This window comes from Cinclus cinclus, chromosome 7 (assembly GCF_963662255.1).
Source record: "Cinclus cinclus chromosome 7, bCinCin1.1, whole genome shotgun sequence".
NCBI lineage: Eukaryota > Metazoa > Chordata > Aves > Passeriformes > Cinclidae > Cinclus > Cinclus cinclus.
In genome coordinates, this window is record NC_085052.1 from 20844978 (window position 1) to 20860356 (window position 15379).

Consider the following 15379-nt stretch of genomic DNA (forward strand, 5'->3'; position numbering starts at 1 on the left):
TTGCCTGCTAGGCACCAGAATGAAAAGCATTATCCACTCCCCATAAGCTGCAGCCACCTTGAAGGAAGGTCTTGTGGAGCCCTTTCCAGCAATGGCCCAAGGGGCCCGAGGTATCCCCACAGATCCCTGTGAGCTACAGAGGAATTTCTTCACCAGAATATCCTCAGAAACTTGTGGATGGGAAGCCAGGAAGCAATCGTACAAGTGCTGTCATGGCTGACAGCCAAGCAGTCTTTCAAGGAGCTTCTGCTTGTTGGAGAAGCAGAGAAGAGGCAGGGGAAGAGCAGAACAAGAAGCCATTCATTCCTCAGCCATGTGCTTAAAGCCACAAGCTCCCCAGCCAGCCTCCCTGACATGTTGGAGGGGCTGCAATCCTCACAGAGCTCCCCTCAGATGGCTCATCTACCGCACTTGTAGCAGGGCTACTGTACATGTGCCTCTTCACCTCTTCCTCCTCCTCCTCCTAACAAATCACTCGGCAGCAGTCCCCAGCCTGCCAGGTGCAGCACCTGAGCAGCCAGGGCACTCTAGCTAACTCCACCTGTGGGCTCTCTCCCTGGCATCATCCCTTTGCACCAGCACACAGGCCCTCTGACAGCCTTGCAAAGAGAGACAACCCACGGGGCCTCTGTGCACTTCTGAATGACATACAGAAGCTCACAACAAGCTCCAAATTCTAACAGGACATCCTGTGTAAGAAGGGAGTGTGCTATAAAGGCATCCTGACAGGACTGGCCCTAAGCAAACACATAGTTAGACTGTGGCAGAGTGAGGAGGGGAAAAGCATGACAGGACTTTCCAGTTCCAGGATTGCTGTCCACTGTGCTTTTCCATGTTTTCCTGCTCCTGAGCAGCTGATGCATACACGGGCACAGAACGGAGAGGCTCCTGCCATCAGCACGATGCTCCTACCATCATCACTTTATCCTCCTGCAAAAAGTCTTTTCTGAACAAGTTTCCCTGCACCATGGGGAGGGACCCAGCCACAACTGCAGACACTGGGCTCACTTGCACTCAATCCCTCTTGATTTACAGAACTTCCCTACTAACAGCTGCATTGCAGATGAACTCTCTTAAAGTGGACATGCAGTAAGTGAGACAGTAGGACACAGAGCTGCTCCAAAGGCAACACAGCCATATCAGCACCTTCTCTGCTGCATACACAGCAACTGTATCTGTGCAAGAACTCCAGCAGCTCTGTCTTAAACCCAGTAGGCACAGAGGATCCTGAAGAACACAGCCTAGCAAAGAGAAACCACACCAGGTGGGCTTATTTGTGGACATAAGTTCCCTTCTTCATGCCATCAGCTGATCACATCAGGTGTCAGTGGTTTTGGATGAACCAGCTAAGTATCAGACTACAGCTGGTTAGCAGACAAGGTAACAGTGCAACAGGGAGGCAGATCTCAGCAGGGTCAAGTCACTGCAATGCAGGATCCAGGAATACAAAGATGCAGAAAGAAGACTTTAAGTTCCTTTGGCCCAGTTGAGCTGCATGTTGCCTTGTTCCTGAGCCAACCCCTGCCACCCCTTTAGATAAGGTAACTGCAGCCATGAGATCCAAGTTTTGTTTCCAAGACAGAGAAGAAATTTTGGCTGTGTTTTCAAATGAGAAAAAACTTCAGCAATTAACATTTCATAATTCATCAGGGAGATAAGAAACTTCTTGACTATTTGTGAGGTGGTGGAAGGGAAAGCTTTTTAAGCTCAGCTTAAGGACTACTGAAGAAACTAAATGTTCATAGCCACAAAGAGTTAACAAGGCATAATGTGCTTCCTTAAAATTGTAACCAGGTCTGCAGCAACATAAACTGCTAGCAGCAAATAGAGTCACCTCAACTCATTAGCAATATTTGATAATGATTATCAAAAAAGCCAACTGCCTCTGCCTCTTTTTTCATATCTCTGATGCTGAACTTGGCTGTCTGGAGAAGACAAATGTGTTATGAGAGCTTGACTCCCAGTCTACTGCTGTAGAAGTGCTTCCACACAAAGGACAAGCTGACCAACACCTCACTCGTCTACATCATCCCTTATTAAGTGCAAGAGCAATTCAGACAGACAGAGAAGGCTGTGGATCATTGCTCTGCACTGAAAATTTTAATCCAGGCAACTTCATAACAAGCAGCAGTCACAACACAATATCCTAATCTGCAGATCTGGCAGATTCTAGGCCAGATGACACACAAGTCAAACAAAAATGGGCAGAGCTGAAAGCCACTTTTCAATCTGCAACCCAAAAATCAGGAATACTTAAAGTAACAGAGGAGCTATGAATCACTACTTTAACTTGCAGTGAAGAAACACATCATCATAATCAAGCTTTATCTCTGCACAGGCACCAGTTATAAAATAAAGCTGTGCAACTTCAATGCTCCTAATCTCTCCGACACAATCTCAACAGAGGACATTTGATACCCAAAGCTTACATGGACTGGCCCTGAGGCAGGCAAAATTAAACTTAACAGCACACCAATTCTTTTGGCAAACAACAGGAAAGTCCTGCTTGGCATCACCAGGCTACACTCTCTAGTAGCCTTCAAGAAAAATGTTCCAGCAAGTCCCTGTGAGTTACAGGAGCCAGTAAAGACACATTCCTCCTTCTGCATTTATTTTTTCCTCCAGCCAATGGGCAATTTCTTGGCCCATTATTCATGAAATGTGATATGCTTTGACATAAAGGAATATAATGAAAGTAAATAAAAAAAACCCCAACCAACCAAACAGAAAAACTAACAAGAGACACATGGACATTTTCAGAATGGCAGCTGCTCTAATATATTAGAAACACAAAGTTTATTTGGCAGGCACTGGAGACCAATATAGGATGAGTTTTAACAAGCTGTTTTCTCTGAAAAAGATTCCAGGGTACCCATGTAATTTGAAATGTGCATCCCAGAGAAAGCACTGGACTGCCCCTTATGAAGTCACATTTCAAGTCAGGTGTATGAGATCAGATCTCTAGCAGCAAACAGAGCTGGATAAACACACACATCTCACCCATCTCCAGAGCTCCAAGAAACTTTACACAGACTATATTCTGCTGCACAGACAAGGAGAGCCCTTGTGAAAGAGAGGTCCCTCTAAAAGAACAGGGAACAGAGGAACTACACAGAAGTTTAAGGATTTAGCTCTTTGGTCTCCTTTTTTTCACCTCAGATGTCAGACTATGTCAGACCACTTCTCCTTTTCTCACTGCTCTCCTGGGACTGAGAAAACCTCTTTCAAAAAAGACTTGTCTTCAACATCAAGAAACGACATTTCTGTCTTCACAGCTATCACTTACCACAGTCTACACCAGCTGACTTATCAGAGATGACACAGTAACTGCAGAAGATAAAGCATGTCCAAACACTGAGTTACTCCAAAGACAAGCTGCAGCCTACACCAGCTTACTCAGGTGCCTTGAAAAGGAGGGAAGCAAAAGGAAGGAAGCGAAAGGAAGGAAGGGAAAGGAAGGAAGGGAAAGGAATCCTTTCCATAGGCTTTCAGGAAGTGGCTTTGGAGGGTTAAAATCTTTGTTCTCACATATGGCCTGTATTCACAGGAACTTAAGAAGTCCACTGGGGTTTGGCCTGGTGGGAAAGACCTTTATCAATAATTTCCATAGATATTAGTGTCTCATTTAATAAATAGATACTATAAGTTGAAGAAGCCCTTCTAGAATGAAACTAGTTTTTATTACCACAACTCTATCTTACTAAGCCTTCAGATAAACATTTTATACTAGTATATTGCTGCTCAGAAGTTTCCCAGGCACAATCAGGTAGGTCTTTCCTGAAAAGCTACCTGCAAGAAGGTGCTGTGATAATTTGCAGTACTGAAAACAACCAAGTGATACCACCTTTTGCTATGGAGCACTGAGATTTTGGGCACTTAGAGCAGAAACTCCCTCACCAGCTCCGTGCTCCCCAGCCAGCTGCAAATCACTAATTCTCCTAGAACCAGTCCTTATCATGGTCAGCCTCCACAAAGGAGGCTGCAGAACAGGGTAGTAACAGGATTTCCTCAGACTCCAGTGGAGGGAAAACTGCCAAGCTTAGCCTCTCTCATGCACTGCCTGCCCACCACCCCATCAGCTCTGATATATGGGGACACTGCCCCGGCCCTGGGAAGGGAACAAAAGTATATGCAGGGTCAAGAGCACTACTAGCTCTAGTAGTGCTGACACGGTTTTGCATCAGACATTTTCAATGACAACAGCCTTGTGTTATTGATGACAGTAGTGCAGGACTGGTTAGAACCATGTTTGATAGCCTGCAACCTGCAGGCAACACTGACATTTGATTTGCGTGAACTCTAGTGCAAAAAATCTCTAAGCACAAAGTAAAGAACCAGTTACTTGGGGGTATAGGGAATAGGAATAAAAGACTAAAAAAGAGAGACCATCTTTTCCCACTTCTTACTTTCCACTGCCAAAGCAATGCAAATCCCAATGACTTATGCAGCGAAAGCAGGGTGCATTCACGCTCTCTTCAAAGAGGAAATCTGTCAGAGCAGTGTTGCTCAGAGTTCAGACTGGAGGAAGAATGCCAGTCTGCATTCCCCTCTGCCATCCCAGTAGCTATAGGAGAATGAGCCTGGTATTTCTCACTAAGATGCTGCCCTTGGTTAATATATCATCACCCACCCTCTTCCCCTCCCTTCTCTCCTACGAGAAAGTTTAATCCTTTGGCTCACATGCATCTGGTAAATTTTTCAGTCCCTGTTTGCCACTGTCATCATGGCAACAGCCCCCAGAGATAACCCAGCAGCTCTGCCACAGCAGGCAGGCTGCCACTCCCTGCCTGATCTGCCATTTAGCCTTTGGCTCCTAGGCCTACAAAGAGCTCTAGCCACTCCCAGGCTCATCTTTGCAAGCATATTCCTTCCTTAGAGATAAGTTTACATGGTGTTTGTTTTTCTTTAAGATGAACTGTGTCTTCATTCCCACAATGCCTACTGAGACAATTCTCAGCTCAATTTTTGGGATTCTGACAAAATCATACAAACAATAGCACTGCAAAAAGAGATACTACTTCTGGCTGTCTCAGAAATAAAAGTTCTGTGTTTAACAGTGAAATCACCTGTGGCTTCCAGCAAAAAGAAAAGATTAGCTAGCAATCTTCTCTGAAGCACCACACTAACTTGGACTTGTCCCAGTGTCACAGGTAAGCACACTCCAGTCACAGGTAAGACAAGGGCTCATGGCTGTAGATGCTTGGACAACAGCTAACTCAGGATGGGAACTCTGGACAGGAGCAGCAGGACAGGGAGGCACCAGAGAGATATGTAACTCACGCTCTCAGGAACATAACATGAAAGTTATATGCACACACACATTCTCTGAAAGGTCATCGCATTTACTCAACTCACGTCTCAGAGATGGGGAATTCTCCCTCTGACTCTGCCTGGAGCAGAGTGAGACAGATTCTGACAGCAGGAGTAAAGCCACCACAGTCATCTCCTCCTCTCCTGATTCCATCATAAAAAGGCAAGATACAGCATTATTCAGCTCTCCTGGCACTTCTGTATTAGTCTCAGACACCAGTAATCAGCCAGTTGCAGCAACAACCAACTTCCCAGTCTGCTCATCTAAATTGTGGGAGCAACAGAAATTGTGCAATATTCTCTGGGAGGGGAGGAGAGTAAAGCAGCATTACTAAAGGGCTATTTTTGATCAAAGCATTATAAAGTAATATAATTATGGGTTAAAATAACTGATCCATGAGAAACAAATGGACATTCAAAACAAACTCAAAATTAAAAAGGAAAGAAAAGGAGAGTAAAAGGTGAAAAAAGCTACAAGGAATCAAAATCTAACAACTATTGACTCAGTTTCAGCAGAAAGTTAAATCCATACCCCACTTATCTTTGGCTACCCTCCATGTTCAGAAAGTTTACTTCTAAGATACTGCCAGTCTTCTTCAGAGGTATTCTGCAACTGCTCTCCAAAAACCATGCCGGCAGCAATACCAGAATGTTTGGGGAGACGTTAGTGAAGTATAAAGTAGTATTTAAATTTTTTAAGGCATAAAAAGGAACATGATGTCAGCCTAATCCACAGGGCCTCAATTTTTGAAGCACTAAGCTTATTGTCATAAGGATCAGCAGCAACTACAGTAGTTGAAGGGTCACGTTTCCTCCACACACTAAAAAAAACCAGAAAACATCTAGTGAGCAACTCAAAATTTTAAGGATGCATTTGCCCATCAAGAATCAGTGCACCTCTGTTTTCTAGAAGATGACTACTCTAAGCACTGACATCACTTCAGTTGCAGGCAAACACACAGTGATGTGAGATATTCCATATTTCTTTCTTACAGCATTCAAAGCTTCTTTCCTGTGCTGGTGACCCTGGTGCCAGGCAATATAGACCTCTTTGCCCAACCAAGCCAACAGCAATAGCTCACTTTATAGTCAAACACTGGCAAACAAATGTGTTGGTTTCTTTTTTTTGTTTTGTTTTTGGATTTTTGTTGCCTTTTTTTTTTTTTACTTTTGTTATGCTGGTAAAAACTGGGAGATTTCAAGAATAGAGGAAACAAAAAGAAATACCTGAAATACCAAAACAGGTGACAGGTCAGAAAAAGTAGTGATGCCTTCATTGTCAGGGCTGTGCTCACAGACAGCACAGTGGAGAGAAATTTTTGCATTAGCACACTTCTCTTTTAAAAACTGTCTTCACCCAATCTGGAGGGCCAGAACAATTAGAATACTTGCAGGGCATGGAAAGGAACAAAAATATTGTCATAGTCCTCTCTTAAAACAGTGGTACTAACACATTGTTAGGGAGGAGGGCACTCTAAAAATTTCTTTATGGTCCAGAGATGAATCCTCCTCAGCTAGTGATGATTTTGCCACTGTCTGGAGAAGGATTAAATTTTGAAATTTCTGTGCTACACCACAAAACCAACAAAAAAAGGCAAATAGTTTTTGCACTGGATCCTTCTTACAAGAAATTGAAGCTGCTCTCCTTGCCCCAGATACCTACAGCTCAACACCCTGCTCTGCACCGTAGGGACACCTACAAATATTTCAACCATGGCTGGCTGATCAGAGTAAATGCTCTAGGGCCAAGGGTTTCGGGACACGTGCAGGAGTTAGCCTAATCACATTTCTGCCATACACAAATCCAGTTTATATTGGGAAAACAAGAAACCCAACTCTCTCACCAAGCTCCTTTCTCTAACCTGCTGCAGAGGCAGTAGGAATTCCTGCCCAATCTGTGTGCCCACTTCCCCCCCCTCCTCATTGTTCATGATAGAAATTTAATACTCAATGTGACCACTGAGAAGACAGACACAAGCTGAAATCCTGTCTGCTCTGTTCCAGCTCCTTTATAAAATATACAGAGTAAACTGAGAGGCAACCTGGGGTAACCCCAACCATCACTAACATCCACAGTGGGAGGAAACCAGCTTCTGGGCACAGTGAGCCACGCTAAAGCAAGGCTTCCACCACTCACCACCCTGACAATCTCTGCTGGCTCTCACACCAGGGCATTTTCCAGCCTGTATTGATATGTCGGGGCAGGCAAAAAGCCAAACCAATCCTTAGCAGCCCCCCACTAAGTTCCCAGGTCCAACCTCTCCTCCAAGTTCAGGGTCAGGGTGTCTTCCTTGGCAGAACCCATCCTCTTCTCCAAACACCTCTTCCAAGGAAATTTCCCCTACTGGTATATATATACTATTTGAATCCCTCTTCCCCTATGCAGGACTGCAAGCAGAGGCAAGTAGGAAGAAGAGGGGGAGGCAGGCTGCTGGTGGGAGGTAGAGAGCTGCTGTTTCTGACATCAGCTCAGCAGCCTCACCACCAGCCCCTGCCGCACTCGTGCCCTGTGCTGCAGAGTGAAGAGTTCAGCCACTTGCTACCCACGAGCCCACTCCGCCGACTGATTCCTCCCCTGCAGCCCCCATCCCACAGCACTCAGCCTCTTACAGTCGCTCCACCAGACAGTTCCCAGCCTCATGCACTGCTCTGGGGAATGTGCAGCACTCTGCTCTGCTGCCTGCTTCCCTCCATGTGAGCAAAGACCTCCAAAAACCTTCCAACCCACTGCAGCAGGTCTGCTTTATAGGCTCCCTAATCACAGCATCTCTCAGACTTCTGCAGGCAGCAAAGGGGAAGCACAGGGTGGAGCTGGAGCAAAGGGAAGCTCTTCACTTAGCCCATGCTGCAGGAAGGGCAGCTTCTCTCCCAAACCAAATGACTGGACCTGATTTGGCTGCTCAGCAAGTATGGCTGAGCAGACACAGTTTGATTTGCCATCCTCTGCAAGAAAGGACATTTGTCCTCAACCTGCAAACACAGGGGCACATAGAGGGGACCCATCACAGGACATTTCTACGTGAGTCTGGCTTTGCTCTTGAGCCCCCTGTGACAGGGTGTTGTGCCTGCCTGCCCTTGCAGAACCAGTGGCCCCGCTGCAGTGCAGCAGCCTGCACACAGCCAATTCCAGCAGTGTGCCCCACAGACTCAAAACCTGGCAGCCTCAAGAGCAGTCCAAGGGGGTCCTCATGCAAGCAGCAGCTATGAACACATACAGAACAGATCAAGAGAGCTCTTAGGAAATGAGGCTGCAAAACTTCCTCTGCAGCATTCAAGCTCAACATTTTAGCGTCCAGGGAAACTACTGCTGACACTTCCAACAAAACATATTGTAAAGCCCAAATCAGCAACCACTACAGAACCAAAAGGCAGGACAATAGTGGTGTGGGGGAAAAAAGCAGAGTTGGAATATAAAGAGTGTTTTTTCCTGTTGGGGTTTGATACAGAAGTAATTCCCTGCTCCTCCCACAATCCACATAATCTCCTACAGGAACAACAACAAAATAACTCAGTAGACTGCATTTTTATCTGGTTTACAAATTTGGAAAGATGAAAAGCAGGGAGAGAAGTCACCTTTATTTCACAGTCAAAAGCAAAGCCACAGTAAGGACAGCACAGTGAAGTGGACTAACTTACAAGACAGCTGTTTTTAATTCTTTCATCAAGAGATATCACTTGCAAGAGTTAAAACATACAGATTTTCAACTGAAAATAAATTTAACAATAAATGTAATAGAGATTTTTTTCCTTCTGCACCTAAAAAAGGGGCAGAAATACTACAGATGGTGGCAGGATCACTAAATACTATTTGGTATAGAAAACATTGTAAAAATTATCAAATCCTAAAGCTCTGCCTACCTATTTCCAAAGCCAGACCCTCTCTTGAAGTATATGCTGGCAAGTCAAATTGAGCATATCTCCCTACTGCTACCAAAGCTGCTGCTTCTCTCTTGATCTTTTGATCACTGTAAGTAATTTTACTTTATTTGAACTTCACTGTAGCACTACTTGCTATAAATTTTCATGTTCAAAAAGTATTCTGGTGAAAGCCACAAGACACTTTCAAAAAATTGCAGTTATTACTTCCCTCTACCCATAGCACTGGTGAAAGTCTGTGCATTCAATCCCACAGGAATTTCAGATGACTGAAGCATTGTATTTCCTCCACGTGTAATAACCACTGCTCTTATACATCAGCTGAACACCGACTAAGGTGAAGTCTGTTTCCTCTTCCTCTCCACAAGCATTTGGACCCTATTTAACACTAAACTTCTTGGTGTGGTCTTCACTGGGCAGTCATCAGCATCAATACAACATGAATAATAGCAAATACTTGACTAAAGCCAAAAATATGAATTTTAGTTTAGACCAGCTTTTACTGACAAAACTTATTAAAACAGAGAACAAGCATCCAAAAATCACATACAATATAAAAAAAGAGGTCCTCCTCTCAACAGCTGACTTGGTATTTAATGAAAAGTGAAGTTTACGTGACTGAAGCTGTTAGGACCAGCACCCTGTCCATCCTCCTTGCTTTCACAGAGAAGCTTTGTAAAACACCATGCCTTCTCAAGTCTTTACCCTTTCATTGTATACAATTCACCCTGAAGCATTCCTCTTCCTCCTTTTCAGCCATATACAGTAAGCTTTTCAGCACTTCCTAGTTAGATATCTAGTATTTCTTCATCACAAGTCTTGAAAAACAAAGGTAACAAGAAGTCTGCAGGAGGAGAGCAAGATTCTGTTACCATTACCTTGAAGAGAATCAAGGAAAGCACTACAGCAGGCAAAATCTCTGTGAAGCAGCAATGGGCTATACAGCAAGATGCTGACTCTCCAAGTAGCAGTTACTGCATCAGGTGTCCATACAGGTTCAAATTCTGCTAGAGATAGTAAAAAATGTTAAATGTAGTATGCTTAAGTTGGAGAGGGGCTGGCTTATATGGTCCCCATATAAGGGGATAGGCTCTGTGACCATACCTAGAAGAAAAGCAGCAGTGTGGGAGGCAGGTCTGGAGGATGGGTTACCCTGCACAATGGACAGCATGCAGCTGGGTGCACAGGAGAGCCCTGGGCAGAGGTACTGATGGGCAGAGACAGAGACAGCCCAAGGAGAAGTGCCAGCTTGGGGAAAGGACACATCAGGCAACACATATCCAGGATGCTGCAGAATTAACACTATAATTCTGCTCCTCAGGGAGACAGCTTTTTAAAATGCCTTTTCCCAAGACTTTCATTTTCAGGTTGCTGAATTGAATCTCCCTAATCACTGATTTACAGCTGCAATGCCTAAATAGCACACATTTTTCCTTCAGTGCTTTAAAGACCTATTCCAAGGTGAATTCACAAACTTCCTATCAATATACTCAAGTCTTTTACTATAAGTACTTTTTGTACTTATCCCTTGAGCTCTCAGCAAACACAGCTGGAATAACTAAGGAACCTACATATTCAGCTGAAGTCACCATCCACTTTCCACAGATTCCCCAGTTCTCAGTTGAAACTTCAACACAACCTGACCAGTCCCTTGTATCTGATACTCTTCTGTAGTAGCAGAAACACACATTTTCTTTCTTGGTTCTCCTCACACTTACCCTACCTAACCAGTACATCATATTTGCATACATTTAAGTATATCATTGCCAGCTGCCTCAAGCTTACTAGCTGAGGACCAGGCTAGCAGCGTCAATGGATTTTATTTATAGAAAGGTATGAAATCTAAATAGTAAGTATAGATCAAAATATGGCCTGTATTCACCCATACTTACTTTTCCTACTTTTTGGGTCATTAAACTGTCATCACCTTACTATGAAAAACAATTAGAATCTATACATTTCTCCCTCTATAACTCACTAAATGACCAAAGACTTAAAAACTGACTCAATTAGGTTTTTTGAGAGTTTTTGACTTCAGCTAATATATTTTTGAATTTTCAACTATATTCAGCCTGTCTTTTTTTCCCATTTTCTTATCTCCAGAGTTAACTTCAATACCCTGTCCTTTGTATGATAATGGTTTAACCTTCATGAACAGTTTGTGGAAGTGACCCCTCCCTTCTCCAAGCAGCCTGGTGTCCACTAACATCTGAGAAAAGGCTCTCCTGAGCTTGAGTCCTCACTACAGGATGGACAGGGAAGTCTGAGGAGCAAACACAGCATTAATGAGCGTCAGCAGAGCCACTCTTCAAACACCTCCCATATTAAGTTGAACTAATTTTGAACTTGAGATTGGATATCCCACCTACATCAACACGCACTGTCATGTGACCACTGAGGGGACACTGATTCTCAAAAGATCTGCAGCCACCTCATTAACGATCCAGGGCTCCACTGGTTGGACCCCCAAAAGACCTCACTCAGGCTAAATATGAAACAACTTTGCGTATATGCTTGCTTCCAGAAGGAAAAAAAAAACAAAAAACAAATAAACCACCAAAGAAGAGAAAAGAAAAATCACAGTTTCACAGCACACTACCACTGACAATACTTCTTCGTACAAACCATACAAACTACAGTAAATGGAAATTTTTCACTATTCTTCAAGATGTCTTCAGCTCTTATCATCACATTTCATATTCTGGCAAAAAGGAGAATACATATTCTATTTCTCTTTTTTGTAAGGATTAGACAAAACATTATTCAGTTCTAAATCATTTCTCAAGATCATTTGCTTTCTCCTCATGCTTTTCTCTTTCGTTTCTCAGTCAACCCCCCTACTAAGCCCTCTACTCAACTAGCAAAATAGTGAAGGGCTTCATACATTAATTTTGTGAAATCTGAAAGGCCTCTAAAGACTTACAACTCTTCTTGTTCACCTTTTCTAGAAAGCGTTGCCTCTGGCATGTCAACTTGTTGCACTTCCTGTTTTCAGCATCTTTCATTGCAGTTCAGTTTCTCTTATTATCCCCTCATCCACCCAACAATACTTTAATCCCTGTAGTGATTCCGCACCCACTAGAAGATGTACATTCCCTTCATACTATATGGTCTACTACCCTTTATGCATACGTACGTCCCTGAAAAGCAGAAGACTAAGAGCTTGGAAGAGTTAGATTTTTTTCTCTTTTCGTAACACTACAGTCTAGTTTCAGGTTTTGTAAGTTTCCAGGAGCAATAAAAGCACAAGTCCCTTGTTCTAATATGCTGAGAAGTCAAATCAACAAGATTTCTCCATCAAACCCATTTCTGCCTTTGAAGACAGACTTTTTAGCTTCCAAATACACCAAATTTAACTACAGCATGAAAGGAGCAAGGCATAGAGCATTATCTTTCAAAAATAATCACATCTGTTCTGGTAAGACAGACCTCCTAGGTAAAAAAAGACATTCAGCAAATAAGTCTGCAACACTTCTGTTTATTATGAGTGATTGGTACACACACACACACATAGATTAATCTACCTCTAGCTCAGCTTGAAGAAGAAAGATCTCAAGAAGAAAAAAGACAACATCACTTTGCACAGTATCCATTTCCAGACACAAGAATTTTTCTGTCATTCCATACTACCTTCTGTCTCCTCTTTGCCATACAACTGAATTATTTTGAAATGCTTAAATAATGACTGAAACAAGTAACTCCAGATCCCTTAAATTCATTACCACCTCAACTCCAGTGAAGCATTTTGCTACTCATACAAGAAAGAAAGGTAGAGACACTAACCTCTGGCTGACAGTTTTTTGGTGTTGATGATTTTTGCAGCATATTCCTGTGAGGAATTTTTCTTTACACATCTGCGGACCACAGAGAAGGCTCCCCTGGAAGAAAAATAAAGAGGGTAGGTGCTATGAAACTGAAAATGAGAATATAATAGAAACAGTTCCCATCCCCTGAGTGGATCAGATTAGGGACGGGGCAGAAGACATACCGAGGAGGGACACAACACCTGAGAATCTGATGAACAATGCATGCTGTTTGATCAGCAAAACACTTAAGTCTATATGGTACTCAAGCTTCCTGAAGACTCCTCAAGCCCCCTCACAGTGTAGTAAGAAGAGCACACTGTGTGGGGAGAGAGACCATAGAGGCTCAGAAACAGGACATGAAGGGATTGATACACAGGAGACAAACAGCCCCAAGCAGCACTGCAAACACTCACTGGTAAGTCCATCTCCCAGAGACAGCATCCCCAGCAGTCACAGCACAAAACCAGGACTCATGTCTCCCATGCTCAAGTGTAAGTACAAAATCACTGCAACACTTCACAGAAGTTACTAGTTCCCTTATATCCCTCAACCCACCTGTAAAATGGGGATAAGCATGTACCTATTCATGAAGTGAGTAGAAAACTACAAGGCTTTGTACAATTTCACGAGCTGAAACTATTGATATTATTACAAGTATTCCAGAGAGAATTACTCTTGGAGAAGAGGTCTGAGAGAGGGAAGAAGGATTTCTGTGAGGAAAAAGAGTGAATACTACAGAGACCAAGGTGAAAAGATAAGATACTGAAAATCTATAGGACTATATAATTAGCACTTGGAAATAGCCCCTTAAAAAAAAATAAATACGGTGAGTAAAGAATAACAACTAGCTTTACAGGGAAGATCAGAAAGGGGGAAAGGACAAATACAAGGAAACTAGAAGAAAATTCCAAGTCTTGCAGACCAGGAATGCAAAGCCATGTCTAGGGACAAATGTCCGTATTTCAACTGTGAGAGGGGAACAGAAACTGCACAAGGGCCCCACACACAGTTAGTCCTACAGGGAGCCTAAAATAACTTGAATCCTTCCAATACTGCGGAGTTCTGCCTTTTTATCCCCTTCCTCAACCTCTACGTTCAAACCAATGAGCATCAAGGTGAGCACCAGCACTGGGGCTCGGGCTTGGTGACACACAGCTGCAGCAGTCTGGGGAGGGACAGGGACACGGGGCTGGAAAGAAGAGATGCAGCAGAGCCCAGCAGTTGGTGCAGGAAGGGAGGGAGCCAGCAGCAGCACCCACGAAAGCACTGTCCCCATAATCCTACCCCGGCCCTTTCTGTGCTGCTTTCCTGCCCAACCGCGCTCCCCTGCAAAGCCCTGTCCTAGGGTGCAGCAGCAAGTCTGCCAATGCGGAGACAAGTGCGGAGAGAGGGAGGGAAGAAGCGGGGAAGCGGGGAGGGAGGAGAAGCGCGGTGCAGCAGCACCTGGTCCTTTCACAGGGACAAGGAAGTGGGGACTGAAGCATCGCGGAGTGGCTGTAACAGTGTCGCGTCCCAGCGCAGGAACAGTTGCAGGGAACGGCAACGTGTAGCTGGGAGACGGTGCGGGAAGGAGAACGGGGCAGCCAGGTCCTGAGGAAGGAAAGGAAGGAAGAGAGGAAATCTCGGGGTGCAACAGGAGCGCGCAGCCCGAGACAGGCGGCAGGGACACCCGCTGCGGCGGGGCGACCCAGGAGGGCAGGAACACCTTTCCCTCCGGCGGCTGTGCCGCTGGGGTGGACGGAGGGCTGGAGAACAGGATTACAGCGCGACAGCTAATCCTCCTCCGGTTCCTGGGAGAGCCGGGTCGCTGCCGGCAGCGCCGGTGGGTCCCGGGGCCGGGGCGGGCGGCAGGGCGCGGCGGGGGGCGCACAGCAGGCTCCGTACTTGCCGAGCTCCTCGTAGAGCTGGTACTCGTCGGTGAAGCGGGTGCACGTTGCCGTGGTGGCCATGTTCGGGCTGCGGGAGGCTCAGCGTCGCTGGGGCATGGGGCAGGGCGGCGGGGACGGGCCGGGCGGGCGCGCTGCTCGGCGGCCTTCCTCCTGGTTCGGCGGGGCGGCGCGGGCTCCCCCGGCGCCCGGCTCGGCGCTCCCCGCTCCGCCGTGCACAGTCACCGCTCGCCGGGGAGGGGAAGGAGGCTGAGCCTGGCCAGCACCGCGAGAACTGGCTCGGAGACACCCCGCGCCGGCCCCCTCCCTCCGCCGGCCCCGGCCCGCCGCGGGGTGTGGCCGCCGGGGGCGCTCCCGGGGCGCCCGCAGCGCCGTCGCCCGCCGGGGGCTGCAGCCGGGGCGCGGCCGCTCCCCCCGCCGCGGGCGCGGAGCGGGCACTGCAGTGAGCGCCCCCGCCCCGCGCCAAGGGCGGGCGGACTGCGGCGGGCAGGCGCGCCCCCT

At 45.7% G+C, this 15379-nt stretch overlaps 1 protein-coding gene across 8 annotated transcripts in view; it reads right to left on the reverse strand.

Annotated features, from left to right (window-relative positions):
* CAMK2G (calcium/calmodulin dependent protein kinase II gamma) overlaps positions 1–15064 on the reverse strand; it is a 117836-nt gene extending 102772 nt beyond the window's left edge. For 2 of the 8 annotated variants that reach the window (XM_062496956.1, XM_062496955.1), the window contains exons 1-3: positions 14877–15064; positions 12970–13064; positions 10065–10193 (exon numbers count right to left, since the gene is read on the reverse strand). In XM_062496956.1, the coding sequence (XP_062352940.1) occupies positions 10065–10193; positions 12970–13064; positions 14877–14941 (289 nt within the window). In that variant the 5' untranslated portion in view covers positions 14942–15064. The remainder of the gene's footprint in view (positions 1–10064; positions 10194–12969; positions 13065–14876) is intronic. The other 6 variants (XM_062496959.1, XM_062496957.1, XM_062496960.1 and 3 more) reach the window with 3 other exon arrangements.
* Positions 15065–15379: the final 315 nt, after the last annotated feature.